This window comes from Carassius carassius, chromosome 14 (assembly GCF_963082965.1).
Source record: "Carassius carassius chromosome 14, fCarCar2.1, whole genome shotgun sequence".
NCBI classification, from domain to species: domain Eukaryota; kingdom Metazoa; phylum Chordata; class Actinopteri; order Cypriniformes; family Cyprinidae; genus Carassius; species Carassius carassius.
Genome location: NC_081768.1, coordinates 23092649 through 23114697, shown reverse-complemented (window position 1 = coordinate 23114697; position 22049 = coordinate 23092649). Strand labels below are relative to the sequence as shown.

The following is a 22049-nucleotide window of genomic DNA, read 5'->3' as shown; positions in this document are numbered from 1 at the left end:
AAAACAAGGGAATGAATTAATACAAAGTATCCGTAGTGTACCTAAAAGAAGTAAACAAATACATAAATCATGGGAACAAATTCTTAATTCATGGTCACAATATCTTGTTTGATGTCCCTTGCATGCCATATGCAGAGCTCTGTATATTTTATATATTGTATAGTACTTTTGAGTGTATAAAAACCATGCTATATCAATAATTTAGTTCCATGTTATTACCATCTGAGACCATCATTGTACCTCCTTGTTACAAATAGCTTGTAGGAGCTAAATAAGTGGCTACTTTGTACTAATTTATTCCCTTGTTTTAATTTAGTCACTGCAAGGTGTGACTATGATTTGACTAAAACGAGGGAACAAATTAATAAGACATGGGGGAGTATTCAGTCACACTTTATTTTAAGATTCAATTTTCGCTATTAACAAACCATTAACTACGACTTTTGCCTCAATAAACCAACTCATTGTCAGGCTTCATAAATTAAAGACGACACAACCTCCAGTTACACAGGAGGACATCTAAACCCAGACACCTGCTCTGGCCTCAGTATCCACTCCCACAAGCCTCTTGATGAAGACTAACCTGAGCGCGCCTCGCGGTTCTCAACATTTTCCATTAAGAGGACAAATATGCATTCTGCTTCCTGTAAAAATGTGTCCTGCTACAGTATGTCTTTTGAGTGCCTGACCCTGTGTAGAGTAGACTTGCCTTGTCTTGCCTAGAAACGCTTAAAGTATGAGAACTTTGTAAAGATCTGGAATGTTCTGTGGCAGATAAGGCCTGCCTTCCTTGAAGTGGCACATTTCTGCATGCTTCACATGAGACGAGCCAAGCACCAAGCTGATAAATGTGCTTGAAAAAAAACATGTAAGAGTGAGTCATTTCAAGAGAACAACACATTTAGAGAAGAATATAGATAAACGACTTCACACTCCAGCCCACGTATGGTACCATCGCTCAAGCACTACCCAAAACTATTGTAGGGCAAACACGTCATGCAAGCAGGTTTACGTTCAAACATGCTCGAAGCATACTGCCACATTAACTCAAAATAGCACGAGATTGAAATTATTAACACCCACAATGGTGCCTTCATGACAATATTGCTCTCAAAAGCATATGAATTTAATAAAATATTCATTTATCTGTATAAGTCACAGAGAATAGGTGTTGGTGCAGAGCGACAGGTAAATATATTCATGTATATTACAAATTAAAGTAGGCATGTATAAATTTTCCATTCTATTTTCTAAATGAATGTTGTTGGAACACACTTTAAGGGTTGGAATTCTGTAATGACCAATCAAGTCAAGTCATTGTTATTTATATAGCACTTTTTACAATGCAGATTGTGTCAAAGTAGCATTACAGTATTAAAAAAAAGGGTAACGGTGTGTCGAAATAGTGTGACGCATCAGCATCAGGATCAGTTTAATAACATCATTCTAGAGTAGCTATATAGTGCTTTGCTATGGAAATAAAATATTTCAAGGACAAATTATATACATCCATTTGGTTATTTTTACATTAAACTCTGACCTGAAACAAATCCCCAGTATGTTGGAGTAGGTGAAGAACTGCCACTAATAAAAGAAAGAAAAAAACAACTTGAAACATCTTCAAATTTAACAAGATGATCTCATTCAAAGCTATAATACACAGAAAGGCTTAGAACATGTTAACATTTAGCCATTGTTACAAATATGTTTGTTTCTTCTTTAAGACTGTGCATTCATGCTCATTCTGAATCCAGCTTATCTTCTCCTTGTGATTAATATAGCAAGGCCTTTTATGATGTTTATCCATTCTTTGTTGCATAATCTTCTCTATGAGTTGCAATCCGAGTGTAGAAAAGCAGATTTGAATGAATAGACGCCACTGTGTTAGGATTAGGCAGCAGAGACGGTGGCAAGTGCCAAGTGGACACTGAAGCAGTTACTTATAAAGATCGCTAAATGGTGTGCTTGTGTACTATATGTGTGTGTTTGTGTGTGTTTATGGGTATGGCTGGGTGTGGACTGTAATCTTCCTGTTTGTGTGTGAATGTTTGCTTATATTTAAGAAGCAGCAATTTCATGTTAATTATGCAATCTGTGAAGATGTTGTTGTCCGTTTAAAGGGACAGTGCACCTAATAATGAAAATTCTGTCATGCTTTCATTGCATTTATGTTTGAACCAAACCAGAGATGCATTTCTCGAAAACATAGTTATGACCAACTATGGACATAAGTTCCATCATTACCAACACAGTTCAATAATGGGTGTTTCCAAAATCCATAGTTCTAATGAATATTCGCATCACAAAGTTGAGTGGTTGGAACTACAGGTCTCAACCTGTGATTATAAAACTTAAATAGATCATGCACTTGAGCAAAGTAAGCAAGTTAACATGTACAATCTAGAATTTATTCCATAAATAATCAATTTTAATTAGCATATTTCAGTAAATTAAGAGAATTAAAACCTGTTTTTGAAGAATGCACATGTGCATACTTGCTATAAGGAAACCCGCAAACACAGAGAAGAGCAAAACATTCCTCAGATGCCATGATTGTAATTTGATGATATGTAAGATCTCATCTGCTGCTTTATCTAAACTTAAATTTACGGAATCTGGAACAACAACTGTCTACAAACTCAAACTGGCCATTCTTGAGGAATCTCGAAATAAAAGCCCAATACCAAATCGCCCTCTCAAACCAATTTGTAGCACTTGTAAATCTGAGTAACATAGACGAGGAAGAATCTCAGATTGCTATGCCAATCATTGAATGCGCTACTTCACTCTGTCCAAGCAGATGAATCACAGAAGATTGCAGTGGTTGCCAAAGTTCAATGTTGTATCAGTCAAGCAACAGCAGTGTTTGCATTGCTTAAATGGGACTTGTGGAAGAAGGTCAATATCACGATCATGACCAAGATTAGTCTTTTCCGGACCCTGATCATTCCGATTCTAATCTATGGATCAGAGATTTGGACCCTTCTGAAGAAGGAAATCAACAAACTCGAGGTCTTTCAAATGCAATGTCTCTTGGGGTTAACTCGGCTTGACTGACTTCGAAACTAAACTGTATGACAACAATGCGGTGACCAATCCACAATCGAGGAGGTGATACAGAAAAGACACTTGCAGTGGTCTGGCCACGTGTGACTGATGGACAGCACCTGGCTGCCGTATAAACTACTCTGGTGCCGACAACCACCAACGTGGAAGGTACACCGCTGTGCACCAAAGAAGACCTGGGCGAAACAAGTTGAAGACAACCTTAAAAGGCATCGTCTCACACACTGCCAAGACCCAATCCATCGATTGCTCAGCATGGAAACAAATTGCCAAAGATTTTGGAAGTCCGTTGGCACTTACAGCAGTGTTTGAGCTACGAAGACGCCTTCGGCACAATGCCAGCTAAGGATCAAGACAAGACAATTTGATATCAATTTGATTTTGAATGGATTGATTAGCAGAAGTTTTCTTGAACCTGCTTGATGTCATTACGTTCTATCCAACATGATTTCAACTACATGAAAAAGTTTCTTCCTGTTTTAAGGAAACAGTCATGACTTGCTAGTAGGGATGGGACGGTATGAAAATTTAATATCACGATTATAGTGACTAAAATTATCACGATTATCAATATTATCACGGTTTTGTTGAAACGAGATGAAAGTGTTCAAAAATAGTTGATGCTCACACTGAAAACATTTCAGCAAGTTTTATATTTAATAATCAACAAACAACTAATAAAACAAGCAACTCTATGCACTTAATTTAAAGAAAGATTAAATTCTGTGGCATTTCCTTCCTTACAATGAAAAGTGTAGAAGCATAGAAAAGCATAGAAAAGTCACTGACTTTCGCCATTCCTTCTCGAAAAAAAAAAAAAAAAACATTGTGCGCTGCGCTTGCGTCAGACTGTTGCTGGCTGGACATGATTTAATAGTGAGTTATTAAAACCGCGATAATCAAACACGGTTTTAATGATAATTCATTTTTAAACGATATTACTTACCTTCAGCACATTTTATCACGGTTATCAATAAAACCGGTTATCGTCCCATCCCTACTTGCTAGTTATAGTTCCTCTGACACTGCATTGTACTTTGGTACTTAAGCAGAAAGCTATATTGTTGTTTGGGAAAACTTACCCATGTTACTTTCTTTCCACTGCAGAACACAAAAGGAGATATTTTGAAGAATGTTTCAACTATTTTTGTCCATGTAGTGAAAGTCAGTGGTGTCAAGGACAACTCTAGTCCCTGAATTTCATCACATGGATAAAAACCTCATGTTTTGCTAAAAGGCCTGGTTACTCTCAAACTGACCCTGGAGTTTCCACTCTCTCCCACCTGCAGCTTCCCTGGGTTTGGTCCAGAGACAGGTGGCCAGTGGGAGAGAGAGAGAGAGCCAGGCAGCCAAGCATAGAGAAGCAGGCCATCAGATACTCCCATGCATTCAGTGAGCACAAGCAGGCCTAGCGTCTGTACTGTACGTGTGCCCACAAACCTGCTGCTCCTTATGCCACATCTGACATATCGCTAGATCAGACTGTCTCAGCTGATGTTACACTCGACTGCATGCGCGCCGACAGCATACACACAGTCACCGTCAGTCACTTGCACAAACCTGTTACGAGGAGCTATAGATCTAATACAGTTAGATGTTTTATATCTCCATAACCATACAGATTAATTGCAATCAAGCTGAATTTTATTCTACTTCAGTTGATTTATATGTAGCTTAGTATTAATGGGAAATGAATCATCAAGGGGGCTTTTAATTGCCAATACTTCTAAATGCTTTATTCTTCATGCCATATAAAACATTGTAGGCAGACTTTCTGCAAAGCTTGCAGTGGGCTAACCTTGCCAAATCAATCTGATAAAGAAATTAAGTGGATTGCACTCCATAACTAATGTTCAAATCCTTTTAACAGAGCGGTATCGGTTCAACCATGTTTTATTTTATTGATTACATTAAAGGCATAATAGTATTACATGAAATGCTTTATAGCCTACTATATGCCCGTCCACTATTTAGCAAATTTTTCTTCAAGTTGCATTGATAACGACAAGTTCACCACAATATTCAGATTATCGGTTGACCGTTATGTTTTTTGTCTTGAATAGGTGGAGACACTTTTGCTTTTCCACAGTGCTTGCCACTTGAAATGATTGTAGTGAATAATTTGCTAAATTTTAACAGTATTTTAACTTGATTGCTTTATACCATCAAAATAAAAAATTTACATGTGTCTTAGATCACGTGATGCTTAAATGTTACTCTATTTCCATGTGGATGACTTGAGGTGTCAAAAATTCACTTTTTAATTATCATCATTAATGGGCAACATTTTCACGTCAATTTTCATTGCATCATAATTTATGTTCATTCAACCAATAATAAATGTGATAAGCCAAGAAAACAATATTACTACATATATAAATATTACATCATAGATTTCCGGACATAATATTTTAAATAGTTGATCAAATTTGTCAACTTCCATAGCATTTCTGCCACGAGCCCTGATTAATTTCTGACCCTGATGGGTAGTGAGTGAGTCTAGCTGGGAATGCAGTTCTACTGGGATCTTAGCGAGTGACGCATTGCGGCTACGAATGGACCAATCAGAATACAGTACTGCTACTGCCGCATCACATTTTAGCAGAATGTATGAGTCCGCTGGTTAGTTAGTTCCGCTCAAAACAGGTCCACCTCTCTGCATATAGCACATCTTGGCGATTTGAACAAGTCGCTATCGTACAAAATCCACGGTAATCTGTACTGAACGTTTATGCACCAGAAAAGTGACATTTTTGACGATCGTTTCTGATAGGGAAAGAAGTGTGCTGGCGGATGGAGAGAAAGCAGGGGGAGGAGTTTAAAGGCGACCATTAAAGGCGCGTCAAGCTCTGTTTGAGTGAATCCTGTTTGTTTGCCAGCTGTGGACTGTTGTTCTGTGTGGAGATACATCTGTTAAAACAGCGAGATGGTGAGTAAAAACTTATAACGTCATTGTTTATTTAGTGAAAATGCAGCTATTATAGTCAGCATATCTAAAGTAGTTACTGTCAGCATTCAGTTCCTTGATATCGAATGTCTGTATGTAATTGTCTTGTATGGGAGTGATCTGGTATAATAGCTGGAGTCTTCTGCCTTGGTTTTGTGTAGGCGTGGACATTTAATTTTTAATGTAAACATCAATTAACTAAGTTAAATATTCAGTTCTTACTGTAACGTGAAATAATTTAAAGCAACAGCTCGGAAAAGCTTCATTGATCGCGAATACAGGCGCGTCAGCTGCATATGGCGTATTTCTCTCGCACTAGCTCAAGTTTGAATATATGCTCGTTATCAACAGTCATATGGAAAGCATCTGACTTCTGTGGTCATTTAATTCAACGGTCTTTAAATGAATAAAGCAGTACAGATATTTTTAACGAGCAGCGGAGAAGGACTGCGCCACCTTCTGCAGTTGGTCTTAAAGGGATAGTTCACCCAATAATGAAAAACGGTAATTTATTGACTCTCACGTTGCTACAAATCCATAATACTGATCGACTTTCTAATTTGGAGCACAAAAGGAGATATAAGGGTCTAATAAAAGTCTCAGTCTACGTTTACTTGCATTGCTTTTTTCCCCTCACATAAATGAAAGCAAATGTGACTGAGACTGTCCTCCTGTCAGATTTGGGGGTGAATTATTCCTTTAACAGAAGAGAAAAAGATCTTTTGTGATGTCCATGTTTTAAGCCACCAATATTACAGTTAATAGCGGATCAGTATGTGTTTTCTGATGAGCTGATTTGTAAATTACTAGATGAGGTGTCATCCTTGTTTTCAGTGTATGTCTTCTCTTTTTCTCCGTTGCAGGCTGACCAGTTGACAGAAGAGCAGATTGCCGGTAAGACATCCCCGTCCTGTCCACTTGCACGTGGTCCGGTGGTGTGGATTTTCCCCTCTTCTCCGCCCCCCTCTCTCCGTGGATTTATCTTATTTCCTTTTATGGCGAGCCTTGAGACTCGGGCGAGACACATTGCCTGAATGAATGGACCGGTTGTTGTGGCCTGTAACAGCAGTGTTTAAGACGAAGTGAACGAGTAATTCCCGGGTCTAGGTGTAGTTTTCGATGAACACACCCTCTTCTCTGTTGGAGAGGGTTAGTGACTGCAGGCACAGAGGAACAAGGGTGTGTCCCCTGTTGGACTGAACATCTCTGTGGCTTTGACGTGAAGTTACGGTTTCACCAGCCGCTGGTTCAGTTCGAGTCATTTATGACCTGATACTGCAGGCTCTAGTATCATGATGTTCTTACTGTCATCATAATGCAGTTTTAGGTAACTTTAGTGGCCAAGTGTTTCTTTTTTTGTGCATATGTGAAAGCTTTTTTTCTCTCTCTACCCTAGTGTGCTTGTTTATGACAACCGAAATGTTTTGGGGTTTATGTTTCCGGTGTTGCATGCCAAGGCCATCCAATCCATTCTAAACGCTTTGGAAGAAAATGGATGTGAAAACGTCTCACTTCCAGGACATGCATTGCGGCTTTTGTTTTTTTGACTCATGTTTTAATCGTGGTTGTGCGATTACCGTAGAGAGCCTCAAACAGAAAGGCTGTGAAACCGTTTAGGTCATTGTGGTCGGTCACTATAGTGACAGTGAGGTCATGGTTGTTTATCCATCAAGACCTAGTCACTGAAGTGTGTTTCTCAGGAGAACGTGTGAGGTCACGGCAGTGTTTCCATGCTGCTCTAAAGTCTAGATCCTGTATCAGCTCAATGGGGTTCACAGCATTGGATCTCCATATGGTTCAGCGGGTCTCCATTGGAACAGAGTGCTGGATCTTAATCGAAACTGTGCCTCGTAGGCGATGGTTAGCATAGAAGCAGGGTAAGGTTCGTTGTTGTAGCAGCCAGTGGCATTTTTACATAGATACGTCACCTTTTTTTCTTTTAGGAACTGATGTCTGACTTTTGTTTTCCATTTTAGTCATTCAAGGCTGTTCTAGTTTGGGTGTCACATATGTTCTGTCTGCATGTGCCTTGCGTAACAAACTGATAATTACAAACTATTGTAGCAATGCAGGCGTGTATGCAGAGTTTTGTTCTTTACGAGTATGGACAACTTTGCTGTTGTTCTCTCTAGTTGTCACTTATTATATATTTGAAAGCCAATGTGAAAATTGGTTTGCATGAATTTCAGCGAACGCAATTATACATCTGAATGTTGTTGGTTTGATAGTAAAAATGGCTGTTATTTGAGAATGAAGCCTTTTGGATTCATGATGTCAGCCAAAAAGCTAAAACATTTGTTTTCTTTTGAACATCAGGCATTGATGAATCGTTCATTAAGACCAGGAACATTTGTTAATGTAAACAAAGTCTGTATGTTTCATGTTGACTTTAAATGCTCGATAGCTTCTTTTGCATTAATATCTGAAAGAGCTTGTTTTGGAAGTGAATGTGTAAAGAAGGGCATCCCTTCTTCGGAACTGGCCCCACTGGTTCCTCCGTGTGACTTCTTGTTCAGTGTTTGTTTATCAGTGTGGGATTCTGTTAATACAAGGTCCTGTTTCATTTTTCTGTCTCCCTTCGCAGAATTCAAAGAGGCTTTCTCACTGTTTGACAAGGACGGCGATGGCACCATAACAACCAAAGAGCTAGGAACGGTCATGCGCTCGCTCGGACAGAATCCAACAGAGGCTGAGCTGCAGGACATGATCAATGAAGTGGATGCTGATGGTGAGGACAGCTGCACGCATCCATCCTCGACCCAAGTGTTGAATGTTAAAAGTTGGGGCTTGTCTAATTAAATGCTTCTGCACAGGAAATGGGACGATAGACTTCCCCGAGTTCCTGACCATGATGGCGAGGAAGATGAAGGACACAGACAGCGAGGAGGAGATCAGAGAAGCGTTCCGTGTCTTTGATAAGGTAAAGCTCGTCCCGTTCCAGAATATAAAGTCACGTGCAGTCGCTGACCTGGATTTCCTGTGCTTTAGGATGGGAATGGTTACATCAGCGCAGCTGAACTGCGTCACGTCATGACCAACCTCGGAGAGAAGTTGACCGATGAAGAGGTTGATGAGATGATCAGAGAAGCAGACATTGATGGAGACGGACAGGTTAACTACGAAGGTGAGTTGTGACAACTTGTTCTCAATAAAAGCAGATCAAAACATGGTTTTGGGTCAATAGGGTTCCACTGTGGGCGGGCTACCATGCAGAATGTCACTTGTCAGGGTTTAACTTTACTCCTCTTTGGGAAACAGACTAACACGTTCTCTGTCTCCACAGAATTTGTACAGATGATGACGGCGAAATGAAGGCCTTGTACAGATCCTCTCTCTTCTATAAATAATTTGCCTTTTTTCTGTTTAATTTATCTGTAAAACGTTAAGTCCCCTCCCCTTCCTTGTCCCGGCTGTCCAAAGGAGTTGCATGTAAACTGCATAGGATCTTCAGTCCTCATGTCCCTTTCTTTTGCTGTCATCGTGTTTTTTGGAGTGGCGATGCGGTTACACGATCAGGTGCTTGTTGCCACGAAGAGGGGGCTGTGACGTGCAAAAAAAAAATCCTTGCGTCATGTCTGTCTGCCCTCCTCATGCATAGCAAGAGTGGAGACCTGCCAGCTGGTTGTCTCTTGGCAGCGACGCTGGCATGGCATCAATGTAGAGGCGTAACTCTGCATGGACTATGGACAAAGTATATTATATATATATATATATATATATATATATGAAATTTCTCAGCATTGCACTACTGCAAAAAAAAAAAGAAAAAAAGACACGGGTGTATCTACAAGATACTCATACATAAACTCTTTTTGTATCTGCTGTTCTATACCAAGAACTTGTTTGAATCTTACAATGCTTTTTAATGTCTTATTCACTTATTCACACTAGTTTTCTTTTTCTTTCTTTACTTCTTAGTTTCTTTTTTTTTTTTTAAAGCCACTTAATGGCATTGTCATGCCTCAGATAGTCCATTCCAAGTTGTATATTTGTTTTCCAATAAAATTAACTATTTACCCATACTGAAAAGTTTCTTTGTTTTGCGATGCGTCTTCTAGCCCTCTAATTAAAAACTCTGTTAATCGTTATGCATCCCAGAGCTGAATTTAGTGGTTTGAAACTACTATGTTAACCGAGATGTTTACAATATTTATTGTCATAGTTGAAATGGTTATTTTTAAATCACTATTCGGTTCATCTCTTGAGTCAGCTGGACAAAAGACTGTGTATTCACAGGATAGGATTGGGGTGAGGCCTCCCATGTAAAAAAAAAAAAAAGCTCATTAAAGTACTCTGGAATGACAATTGTTGCCAGTCGTTTTTACAGACAAAAAGTATGAGAATGTTACACTGATTTTATGTATTTATTTTTTCATGAGCTCATTAGAATAACAGCAGTAGGCCGTGAAGCGTGGCTTGGTTATTCTCATTATGTCAATGTTGAAGTGCACTGGTACGAGAGACTGCTCTGACAAACAGTAAACACTGGGCTGCTTGTTGGAAGCATGTGTTCTACATGAATACAACGTTTATATAAAACTATTAAACAGTTGTTTGATGTATGATTCTTTATGAGAAATTGAACCAGACACATATGTGACCCTGGACCACAAAACCAGTCATAAGGGTCAATTCATTGAAACAGATTTATACATGAATATATAAGCTTTCCACTGTTGTATGGTTTGTTAGGATAGGACAATATTAGGATAGGATAGAAAGGATATTTGGTCAAGAAAAAATCTGGAATCTTGAGTGTGCAAAAAAAAAATAAACTTGAGGAAATTGTCTTTAAAGTGGTCTAAATTAAGTTTTTAGCAATGCATATTACTAATCAAAAATTACGTTTTGATATATTTGCGGTAGGAACATGATCTTATTATCCTAATGATTTTTGACATAAAGGAAAAATCGATAATATTGACCAATACAATGTATATTGTTGGCTATTGCTACAAATATACCCCTGTGACTTATGACTGGTTTTATGGGCCAGGGTCACATACAGAATGAGTAAAATAACAGCTCAGGTGATCTAGACTTGAAAAAAATGATAAGAAATTACTAAATTTAGATTTTTTCATTATTGGGATGTAAAAACTAATCAAGATCCTTTTTTACAATATTAAACAAAATTAGTAAATGTAACTGACAAATAAGAGAGCAAACAAATTGCAGAACGTGTGTATCCAGAACTCTTGATTTATTGTTAGTATAAGTATCTAAACAACGCTTCTTGTCGTTGAGGTGTCTGTTGCAGAAGACAAACAGGAATGACAGAAGTATGACCACAGGAAGAGAGAAACCATTACCCAGCACAGGAAAATGTATGGATGGGGTAAGTTTTCTCATTTACTGTGGTGGAAGACAATATTTATAGTGACCGTGAAAGTGACGTGACATACAGCCAAGAAATCATAATTCGTGCTCTGCATTTAACCCATCCAAAGTGCACACACACAGCAGTGAACACACACCCGGAGCAGTGAGTTTATAGAGTTTAAACCCCAGAGTTTAAGGGGTTTAGCCTACATCAAACACACCTTCTAGTAATTTTCTAACAATCCTGAAGACACTGATTAAATTGTTAAGGAATGAGTTTGATCTGAGTTGGAACAATGTACACCTACAAAGGTTTTTTCTTAATACTTTTACTAAGCATGGATTCATTCAACTGATCAAAAGTGACAGTAAAGATATTACATTTTTTTAAAGATTTTTATTAAAAAATAAAAAAAATAATTCTGAAAAAAAGTAGTTTTTATTCTAAAACAGAAAGAAATGTAGACTGACAGAAGTGGTGGGTGGAGAAAGACTATTAAGGTAGGTGATATTTTACAAAATATCCAGCAAAGAGCTAAAAATAACAAGAACACTTTTCCTGACACATTTATGGGATTTATGTGCATTATTGGTGTACAAGTGGCCTCTGTCTCCAAAATTAGGCCTGTTTCAAACCACTTACCAAGGCAGCAGTATTTAATATGGTTCTCATATTAACAGGTTACAACTTCACGCTGCCTGCATAAGCAGCACAGTATAACCACAGCTGCAAGTCAAGCTTACTGTATTTTTAACATGAAATAAAGGATTATAAATCTACAATCAATAGAATGTTGTTTTCAGTCCAGCTGTTTCTTAAACTTTGGGCTTCATATCATGTAGATTAATAGCCATTTGGAAATTGGATATATTTTAACAGAAAATCGGAAATCTGCAGTACCTTTTGTGTGTACCTAGTGTAAAGAGCATTATGCTGAAGTTTCTTGGTACCTGACATTAAAAACAGAGGCAAAATATTTCTCTGATAATCAGTGGCTGGAGCTCAAACTCAGTATGTGAATGAGTGTGTTCAAACAATTGGTTGATGTAGTGTTTGTGTGTGTTTAATGCAATAGAGAAGCCTGTCCCCAAATCACCCTGCAAGTGAGTTGCCATCGCGCTCAGCACGCTTTCACACATCCTAGTCAGAGAACATCACACGTTTTTCCATCTCATTCTTGCTTTCTTCCTTAATCTCAGGCAGATCACATAATGGCCTTTAGACACTTTAGTGCAGGTCTCAACAAAAAGGATGATCCAATGGCTTGGGCCTGTCTTGACAGTTTGTTAATTTCCATTGCATTTGCACTTGTTTCTCAAATCCATGTGTTTCTGGCTTTCTGTGATGTACTTACCTGAACACTGTTGTTGCTGATTTAAACATCATTTGTGATGCAATTTATTTTTTACTTTTTATATTGGGGAGGGAAAACGTATATAGACCTATTTTGACATACAATAAGTCTCAGTGTCAGACGTCATGCCAGCGGACTGTTGGCTAAACATCTGATGTATATGGGACACAAAAGTGGAATCACTTCCGGAGTGTCGAAGTCGTTATCGGATTGGTTGAATTCTACAGGATTTCCGTGAGACATGTGTGTCGTGCTCTTTAACGTTCTGCCTGGAAACAAAGATACCGTGGCGCCAAACCCCTTCACGAAAGAAGAAAGCCATCGTGTTTACAGCTGTGATGATGCGTGTATCAGGATCAACTAAATGCTGGATTTTCAAAAGAATGTGAAATATATAAAGTTCATGGCATATAATCTTTAAAATAAGTCTGAGAGTTTTCTGTTATTGCGGTGACATTTCCACGCCTTTTCCAACGCCATTTCCACACCTTTTTCCACACCAAAACTGTGGAAGAAAAAGGTACACAACCAATCGAGAGAACCGTAGCCTTATGAGGATTCTCAAGCTAAATCAGTTCAAGAATTTGAAGTGAACTTCACAAGGAATGCACTGAGGCTGGGGTCAAGGCATCAAGAGCCACCACCACACACAAATGTGTGAAGGAATTTGCTGAACGACAGACTACATCAGAGGCGTCTTACCTGGGTTAAGGAGAAGAAGAACTCTTTTCTTCTTTTCAGATGAGAGCAAGTTTTGTATTTCATTTGGAAACCAAGGTCCTAGAGTCTGGAGGAAGGATGGAGAAGCTCATAGCCCATGTTTCTTGAAGTCCAGTGTTAAGTTTCCACGGTCTGTGATGATTTGGGGTTCAATGTCATCTGCTGGTGTTGGTCCATTTGTGTTTTTTGAAAACCAAAGTCACTGCACCCGTTTACCAAGAAATCTTGAAGCACTTTATGCTTCCTTCTGCTGACCAGCTTTTTGAAGATGCTGATTTTATTTTCTAGCAGGATTTCACCTGTCACCTGCCAACACTGCCAAAAGCACCAAAGGTTGGTTAAATGACCATGGTGTTGGTGTGCTTGACTGGCCAGCAAACTCACCAGACCTGAACCCCAGAGAGAATCTATGGGGTATTGTCAAGAGGAAAATGAGAAACAAGAGACCAAACATTGCAGATGAGCTGAAGGCCAATGTCAAAGAAACCATCCCACCTCAGCAGTGCCACAAACTGATCACCTCCATGTCACGCCTAATTGAGGCAGTAATTAAAGCAAAAGGAGCCCCTACCAAGTATTGAGTACAGGTACAGTAAAGGAACACTTTCCAGAAGGCCAACAATTCACTAATTTTTTTTTTATTCTTTATTATTATTTAATACACAAGTTTCACAGTTTGAGTTGAATTAACTTTTCCATGACATTCTAATTTATTGAGATGCACCTGTATATATATTTTAATTCACACCTTTAACACTGGTTAGACTTGGAGGAACATTCAGACTTCATTCAGAGTCTATCTCTTGTGGACAATAAATCAACTGAACGTTGAAGTATCTAGCCAAATATCTAACATTCCAAGTTTACTCAATTTAACTGTTCTTAAAGGCCTTAAATAAAAAAGTTAACACTTTTTCTTAGCCTTGGAAATTTACTGATGCAATCAAGAAACAGTGGACATTTTCCCACTAAATAAGAAGAAATGAGAGGACATATTGCATCATAATGACCAGTCAAATGCGTTAGTTCAAAATTCAACTGAAAGGTAGGACTACTTCTTAAAAAAATGCAACTTAGTAAAAGTAGAAGTATTCAGTTTCAGTAGTACACAAGTTCCACAAAATAGTATGAAATACAGTTACCCAAGCACTTCACAGCCTTCTGAACTATAGAAGGTCATATGATAGGACAGTGATAAAAGTGCTCTAAATTTCTTGTCAACTACCAGTTTTACCACAAATGAGAACATAATTAATTAAATAAATAAATAAATATAATGCATTATTTTTGTACTAGGGCCAATAAAATATTAGTAGAGCGAGTACAAATCTGAAGCACAGAGGCCTGTAGTGTAGTGTTTCACCTGTGTCTGTTGACTCTTTCTTCTCCTCCAGCCTGTCTGCACCATTTTATTATCTCCTCTTATGACACTGGTCTCTTATTGCAGACACATGATGTTCAGATCAGCGGTACAGAGGGCTAGTTTTCTCCCGGTAAGTGTCTGGTTTCCACATAAAAATCTTAACCTAACCTATTATGTGTATGTATATTAAATGCTTTTTTCCGGTTTTTGCCCAGAATGTTTTCTAAAGCATCTAGTTTCCTGTGAGTGAGTTTCACTGCTGTGTGTCAGTGTGCATCTCATGCACCATGGCTTCAGTGGCTGGTTATTCGAGCTGTGCTGGCAGCTGTCTAGAGTTGACGGAACAGTGAGGATGCTAAATCATCCTCTGGGTCTCATTAGGCTGAACATTAGGGCTTAATGTGGTTGAAAGAGGGTGTCATTTCATGTAAGACATGTAAGTGTTTTGTCAAAGGTCAAGTAACTAAGAAACCTCAAACTTATTCTTCAGATGACAGATCAACAGCAAACAGCCAAATTCTATTGCTCTCTGGATGATCTTTTATAGCTTAAGTCTGTAATACACAAAAGACTTCTTCTGAACAGATATTAAATCACTAGACATCATGCAATTTCCATTTTGTAAATGGTTATACTTGGCATCATACACTAAACAACTGAGGATCACACACTACCAGATTTTCATGTCTTTCCGAACACCATAAACTCATGGAGAAACATGTGCCATGTTTGATTTCCTCTGACTGGATGGAATCACAGTCTGAATCGTCTGTTTGTCTAAAAAGGCTTTTACTTTCATACACTGCACAATTTTCTGCCAAAATCTGCAGACTGACTTTCAGTAGGTAACATTGACTCCAAACCCCCAGGCTGTAAATTGGAGAAGAGAAAAAAATCTGTAAAAAAGTAAGGTATTTCAGTCTTTTTTAAGGGTTTCAATTGGTTTCGCCAGATGTTTTTTCCAAAAAATTCTTCAAAATATCACATGAACAAGAGCATTGTTGATCTGATTTGGCCACGGGGAAAAGACATCCCTGCTGATAATCAAACCAATAACACAACCAAGTTTGATATTTCTTTTATATTATCAGTTAAAAAGGGGTTATTATTGAGTACCTTACATTTTAGACACAAATCAGTAACTTGGCCTTTTTTGTTCTGCCAATAAAAATAGTTCCAAAAGCATAATTACTTTTTTTTTCTTTCTTTTTTTTTGTATAGAAACCACTGACGACAGAAAGTCATGGACATCTTGGATGACATGGGGTGACGAAATTATCAGGAAATTTTGATTCTGTAAGTGAGTTTGTCTGCAACATACAAAAACATGCAAGCAGAGTGATTCAAACAGTCCCAGTGCTGTTGGACTGTAATATCAGGCTGTGTGCCAATCTCAGAACCCTCTGATGGTATTTCCTAGGAGGTATAAAAATAGACAAAAGTAAGACAGCTTGTGGCATAAAGTAAGCATATAAATTTACAACATTTGGAAATATCTAGAAAAAGTTCTCTTCTTTCCAAAACTCTAGAGTGGGTATTTCTATCGGGGGAAATGTATAAGAATTATATATGTTTTTCTGCTTCATTTAACCTCATTGATATCTAAGAGAACTACTGAGACACTATAAAGACCTTATTTGTGATTTTCCTTCCTGGGTTATTTTGGCCTTCATAGATCCAACATTTGAAATGTTAATGAAATAGTTTTTTAATTACTAATATCATATTTTTCTTTAAGTTGTGAGTAGCTGGCGGTGGAGCGTGCTGAATTTGGCTCTTCCGGACAGGACTCACACCCTTAATGAAATAATAGCTCAGTGCCTCTACAGACATGTGCAAAATGGCACAGATATCCGCTCTTATCCAGGGGAATGTCGAGCTGGCTGGCCGTCCCATAGGAGAAGAGTGCAATGGTATGAGGTCTCTAAAACCATTGGAAGTTGACTTCATGGGCAAGCAGGCAGAGGGAAGCGATCTCCCTGCGGCCAGCATTAACACCTACGGCACAGTACAACCTGCCACACACACACACACACACACACACACACACACACACACCACAGCATAAGCCAGCTGGAACAAGTGAAGCCACCGGTGGATTCAGATTATGTATAATGATAGCAGACAGCTTTTGTAGCACAGGTCTCTTCTCAACTGTGTTTTTGAAAGCATATAAAGAAGCCTATTGGTGTTTATGCATTAAAGCTAATATTGATGAAATGCTTTTTTTGGATTCAATTTCCAGCTGGCATGTGACTGGCATTCAGTGTTGAAATGTGGTTGAAATACAATAATGTCAGCTGTTGTTTTAACATTGGAAAAAAAAAAACATTAATACTGAATTGTAAAAAAAGAGGTATTTTCAACTGAAACAGGAAGAGAGGGCAGAACATATCGAGCAGCCACGCCCCCTTTTAAAATAGCCAATAGCGTTTTGTTTATATCTGCTTGGGCAAGAGCCGTTGAGCTCGGTAAAGCCGCATTTGACAGCCACAGTCTAATAGATTACTCCCTAGATTCAATATGAAACTTTTAGTAGAATCATGCTGAGGTTGTGTAGTTGTAAAAGTTTTAATATATGCCAACTCGCGCATATGATCCGCTCTGTGTGATGGACCGGAGCCAAAGTCCGGATCAAACTGTGTGCACTGCCACAGTTCGAGTGAAACAACGTGAAACCAGGCCTCATTTGCACCAATCGAAAGCTTATTTACACTGTCTGAATCATTTCCTATTTAGTGGAGATTCTAGAGAGCATTTGATTGTTCAAAAGATTTGATGAGATGATGAAGTACGATGTGACATCAAAAAAATTGTTGAGCCGTTTTGGCGGAAGTGACGAACTGCAAGCTTTGAATGCTTATATCTCCTAAATGCGAAGTTTGTCACTGTTTTGGAACACACTGCCTTATATATATAACCTCAAGATTAACATACTGAAACTAACACCCAAAAATCTTTAATTTTGATTTCATGGGGCCTTTAATGTCGACATAAAACAGTAGCATATTGCCCGCCCACTTTTGGGTCTTTTCATGTTGGTCTGAATAAAAATGCTAATTCATTTTTTGCCACAAGGTGCAGCTTTTGGAGCTGTGTTTCCCTGGTAACGATGTACACAAAGCAGCACTGCGCTCACAAACGCTGCTTTTTCAGGAAGCATTTTTTAATCTTAATCGGACTAATCACCGCAGATTAGCGTCACGCAAAGGAGAGGGTTTGGAAAAATAAAAAGTTGAACAAATCGTTTGGGAGTCGTACAGCAAGTAAGGTAAAAATAAATGCATATTATAAGACAATGAAAGTGTTTTTGACCTTACATGCATGTTGTTGGGGACTCCCAACACCAAAATATGGACATTTCATTACCCATAATAGGGGCACTTTTACAAGATATTAAAGAAACATTGATTCGATCTGAACAATCAAATCAAAATTCAATCAATCTTGATCCATGATGTTGCTTCACCTGTAAATAATTGTTGAAATGCTGGCTTGGTTGCCTCTAAAAAGGGTACAAATTAACTGAAAATGTATTATGTGTAATACATATTTTTTTAAATATACTTTTAACATTTAAGATTAAAGTTTACTACAGGTGCACATTTAATAAAATTTTGCACACTTTATTTTCACAAGGGAAGGTCTCATTGCTATCTCTATTATGTCATGATCTGACCGCCCACATTCACCTTTTTCCTAAAGATCCCACTGCATTTAAAATTAAGTGAGACACTTACGGTTTAGGGAAGTTTCATTCAAAAATACTAACAAATCATTTCAAATCATAAGATTGCGCTTCAAATAAAACTTATCTGTCATTTTCATACATTTTCCATTTTCAGAAGTCAGGAAAAAGATGATTATATTACTGTGGCGCGATATAACAACGTCTATAGAATAGCTCTTTTTATCATTTTTGTTATTTTCCTCTTGACCTGTTTCCATGCTTGCTTTGTATTCTGCTGAAAGTAAATGAAAAAAGACACCATATACTGTGCATTTGTGGTTTGCTCTCCCAATTTAATTTATGATATAAACCATGAATAATTCCCTGGAATAGACTTTATATTTACAGGTGCATCTTTAATGATGGCTGGTTGACGGGTGAGTAAAATAATGTCACCTCATTGTACCCAGTTTTTGAAATAGCTTATTATTTTGTACACAGTGCGAACCTTTTGCTGATTGTTTACAGTGCAAACGGAAGTTACTCCCATAATTTGCGCAAAGTGTCATGGGGCATATAGGAAAAAGGTGGATAATGCACAAAGCTTTGTGATGACTCTCTCACTCACATAACTCATTCAGCCTGAACAAAGAGTTCAGCGTCACACAATAAAACAGCTGTTTACAACACTCTCACACCAATAGCTTGATTTACTTCTTTATTGAGGTCCTGAATAATTCTGCTGATATTAATGATACTGAATGTAGCCTCCGTGTGGGTTATATACTGAGAGAGAGATGCATGCATCTCGTGTCTATGGCCGAATAACACAGCTATGCTGATAAAGTGCCATATCACACAGCTACTTGAGATAATGCTCATATATACTGTTTTATAAAAGCAGTAAAGGAAACCAAAACTATTGGTGTCAAATCAACAATTGCACAAAGTCAAAAGTACAAAATTGTATACCCGTGCCCAAGATAAGTAAGTGTTATTGCGCCGCTAAGATTGTGACCATTTCCATTCTTCCCAAAATAGAACGTGAACGAGGCTTCATGCAGTCACAAGTCTTTTCTAACGGGGTCAGGTTCAGAGTCAATATCACACAAGACAAAAGTGGTTGGAGGCCTTGTATCTTTTTACATTGCAATGGTCAGGTGCTGGTACTACACCGAAGGTTTATTATATGACTCATAATTCTTTAAAAAGGATGGTATGGGATCAGGACAGCAGGGAGTGGTGTTTTTGTTTGTGTGACAGCTTATTTTGTCCATACCGAGAACAACAAATGATTGAGCTCTCCGAATGTGAGGGTGAATACAAGGTTACAACCTTGAAAACTCAGTTTTAGATTAATAAAAAATCATTCATTCTGAAATCTGCTGCACAATTGTTTGGCCAGATTGTGTTATTTTATTATTAGAGACACTTTTATGGTTTAAATTAATATTTTGAATTTTTACTTTTATATTTACTTTTTCATTTAATTTTTTAGTTTAGTTCATAAACGTCTACATTTGTCTCTTTTCTTACATTTATATACATTTTATTTCTGTTTTAGCTATTTTAGTGCCTCAACTTATACTAAATGAAAATGAAAAAATAAATAAATAGAGTCGCAAATATAAAGTGTTTTTTTATGGTTTAAAATGAACTATTATAACACTCTCAAGGATATTTCTGATACTAAACTTCAGCCACATTTATAAATTCAAGAATCTTTAGAAGGATAAGCAGAATGACCTTTGATTTGCAGTTATACAACCCAGTTTCAACACCAATAAATTTGATTTAGATACTGACAATTTTGTTCGTCTATCATTTACAGCCTACCTACTACAAGCACACATAAATAAATCTACTTTAATTAAACAGTAAAAACATGTTTTAGTGACCTGCATGTGCTGATGCCCTCAAAAACATTACCATGATCTGCAACAGTGATCATGATACACAGAATGTGCGTTGTACACAAGTATTACTCAAGTCTTGAGCAATATCCCAATAATAGATTTTAACTATACTTAGTATGAAATAAATGTATTTTAAGTATTTTAGTTCTTTTTACCATGTTTTCGAGTTCGTGGGAACAGATTGAAGAAGACCCCTTTTTACTCCAGCATGACTTTGGCACAAAGCAAGGTCCATAAAGACAGGGTTGGATAAGTTTGGTGCAGAAGAACTTGCTTGAAGAAAAGTGAAGGCACATTGATACTCCACCCAAAAATGAAACATTTCTGATCCCTCATGTCATTCCGAACCTATACGACATTCTTCTGTGGAACTCAAAAACAAAATGTTTAGAATTTCTTGGAAATTAAAACTGGTGGCAGCATCTTTTATGTTCAGTTGAAGAAGGAAGTCATACAGGTTTGAAATAACAAGAGCGTGAGTAAAGATGACAGAATTTTCATTTGTGGGTGAACTATCCCTTTAACAATTTCAGAGCTCATGGTACTTCTGTCCTAAATGGTTTGTACATAATCTATTTCTCTATGGAGAACATGATCGGGAGTTTTATTTCCAGAACACTGTTGTTTTACTCCATTAATTGATTAACTAAGGAATTCCCAAAGGTCAGTCTTCCACTTCAAATGCCTCCATCTAATCATTCGATTTTCTTTCAAAATGCATGTACCATAATGAGCCCAGCTCTCCTGTGTGAGCCATACAGGAACATTGTTATGTGAAGGGATGCTGGGATCACTCGGCTGGCCTGCTCAGGATAATCATAATGCAAGGAGATAAATAGCATGACTTTATCAGTCAGAACCTCTCCAAATGATACCGTACATCACCACTGCCACTCCAACTGCAGGACGCAACCGCATACAGAAAGAGTATAAATAAATAAAGAAATACTTAATGACAAAATATGTTAAAATGAAATTAGCCAACATTAGCCAATATCATGTTATGTATCCCATCATGCTATTTGTATAAATCTCTGAACACATTTTAACAATTGGGTACGTACTAATAAAATATTCTAGCAATGCAATCTTTAACAAAAAAAAAAAAAATCTGGTGGTATAACGGTCAATTATTGAATTAAATATTTACATAAAGCATGGGCATTTTGTCAAATTTTTCTTTTAAATTGGGTTTTAGCATTAGAAAGCCTGCACAAACTCTTCCATGTCATGAAATGCTCAAATTCATAATTTCAGATTAAACTCTCAACATGGATGTGAATGTAAGTTTTGAATTGCATACGAATGTATTTATAACAGACAGAATCATCATGCCATTGACCCATGTAATAGGACCTACGTATTATTCCTGTTGTGAAACACATATATTGTTCTGCAGAAGCAGTAGTGAACAAATAAAGCTCTATACAATTGTATTGTTTTGAAGCACTTCCACGTATCAAAACAAACAGAAAAACCAGAGGACCGGTTTTTTATACTGTAGATGTGTGCAAGTAAACAAGAATCCCACTTATAACACTTACATAACTCAACTCAGTGGTCTATGTGTTCGTTCAACGCTCTCCCTAATTAACATCTTGATCCCATCATCAAAAAGAACCAGCTAAAATAGCACAGCGCTGTTTTCCATGAGGCTTTAGACCCACGTGCTGAAGATCCAACAGCCTCC

At 37.7% G+C, this 22049-nt stretch overlaps 1 protein-coding gene across 1 annotated transcript; it reads left to right on the top strand.

Annotated features, from left to right (window-relative positions):
• The first annotated feature begins 5868 nt into the window (after positions 1-5868).
• Positions 5869-10042, top strand: LOC132157375 (calmodulin-1). The gene is made up of 6 exons (XM_059566709.1): positions 5869-5995; positions 6877-6907; positions 8598-8741; positions 8827-8933; positions 9002-9137; positions 9297-10042. Exons 1-6 carry the CDS (start codon positions 5993-5995, stop codon positions 9323-9325), a joined length of 450 nt encoding a protein of 149 aa, XP_059422692.1. The 5' UTR covers positions 5869-5992; the 3' UTR covers positions 9326-10042.
• The last annotated feature ends 12007 nt before the right edge of the window (positions 10043-22049 follow it).

Excerpts from the sequence above, each read along its gene's own strand:
- LOC132157375 (XM_059566709.1), top strand. Across the intron at positions 6,908-8,597 it reads GACAGAAGAGCAGATTGCCG|AATTCAAAGAGGCTTTCTCA; the intron begins GTAAGACATCCC and ends CTCCCTTCGCAG. Across the intron at positions 8,742-8,826 it reads CAATGAAGTGGATGCTGATG|GAAATGGGACGATAGACTTC; the intron begins GTGAGGACAGCT and ends GCTTCTGCACAG.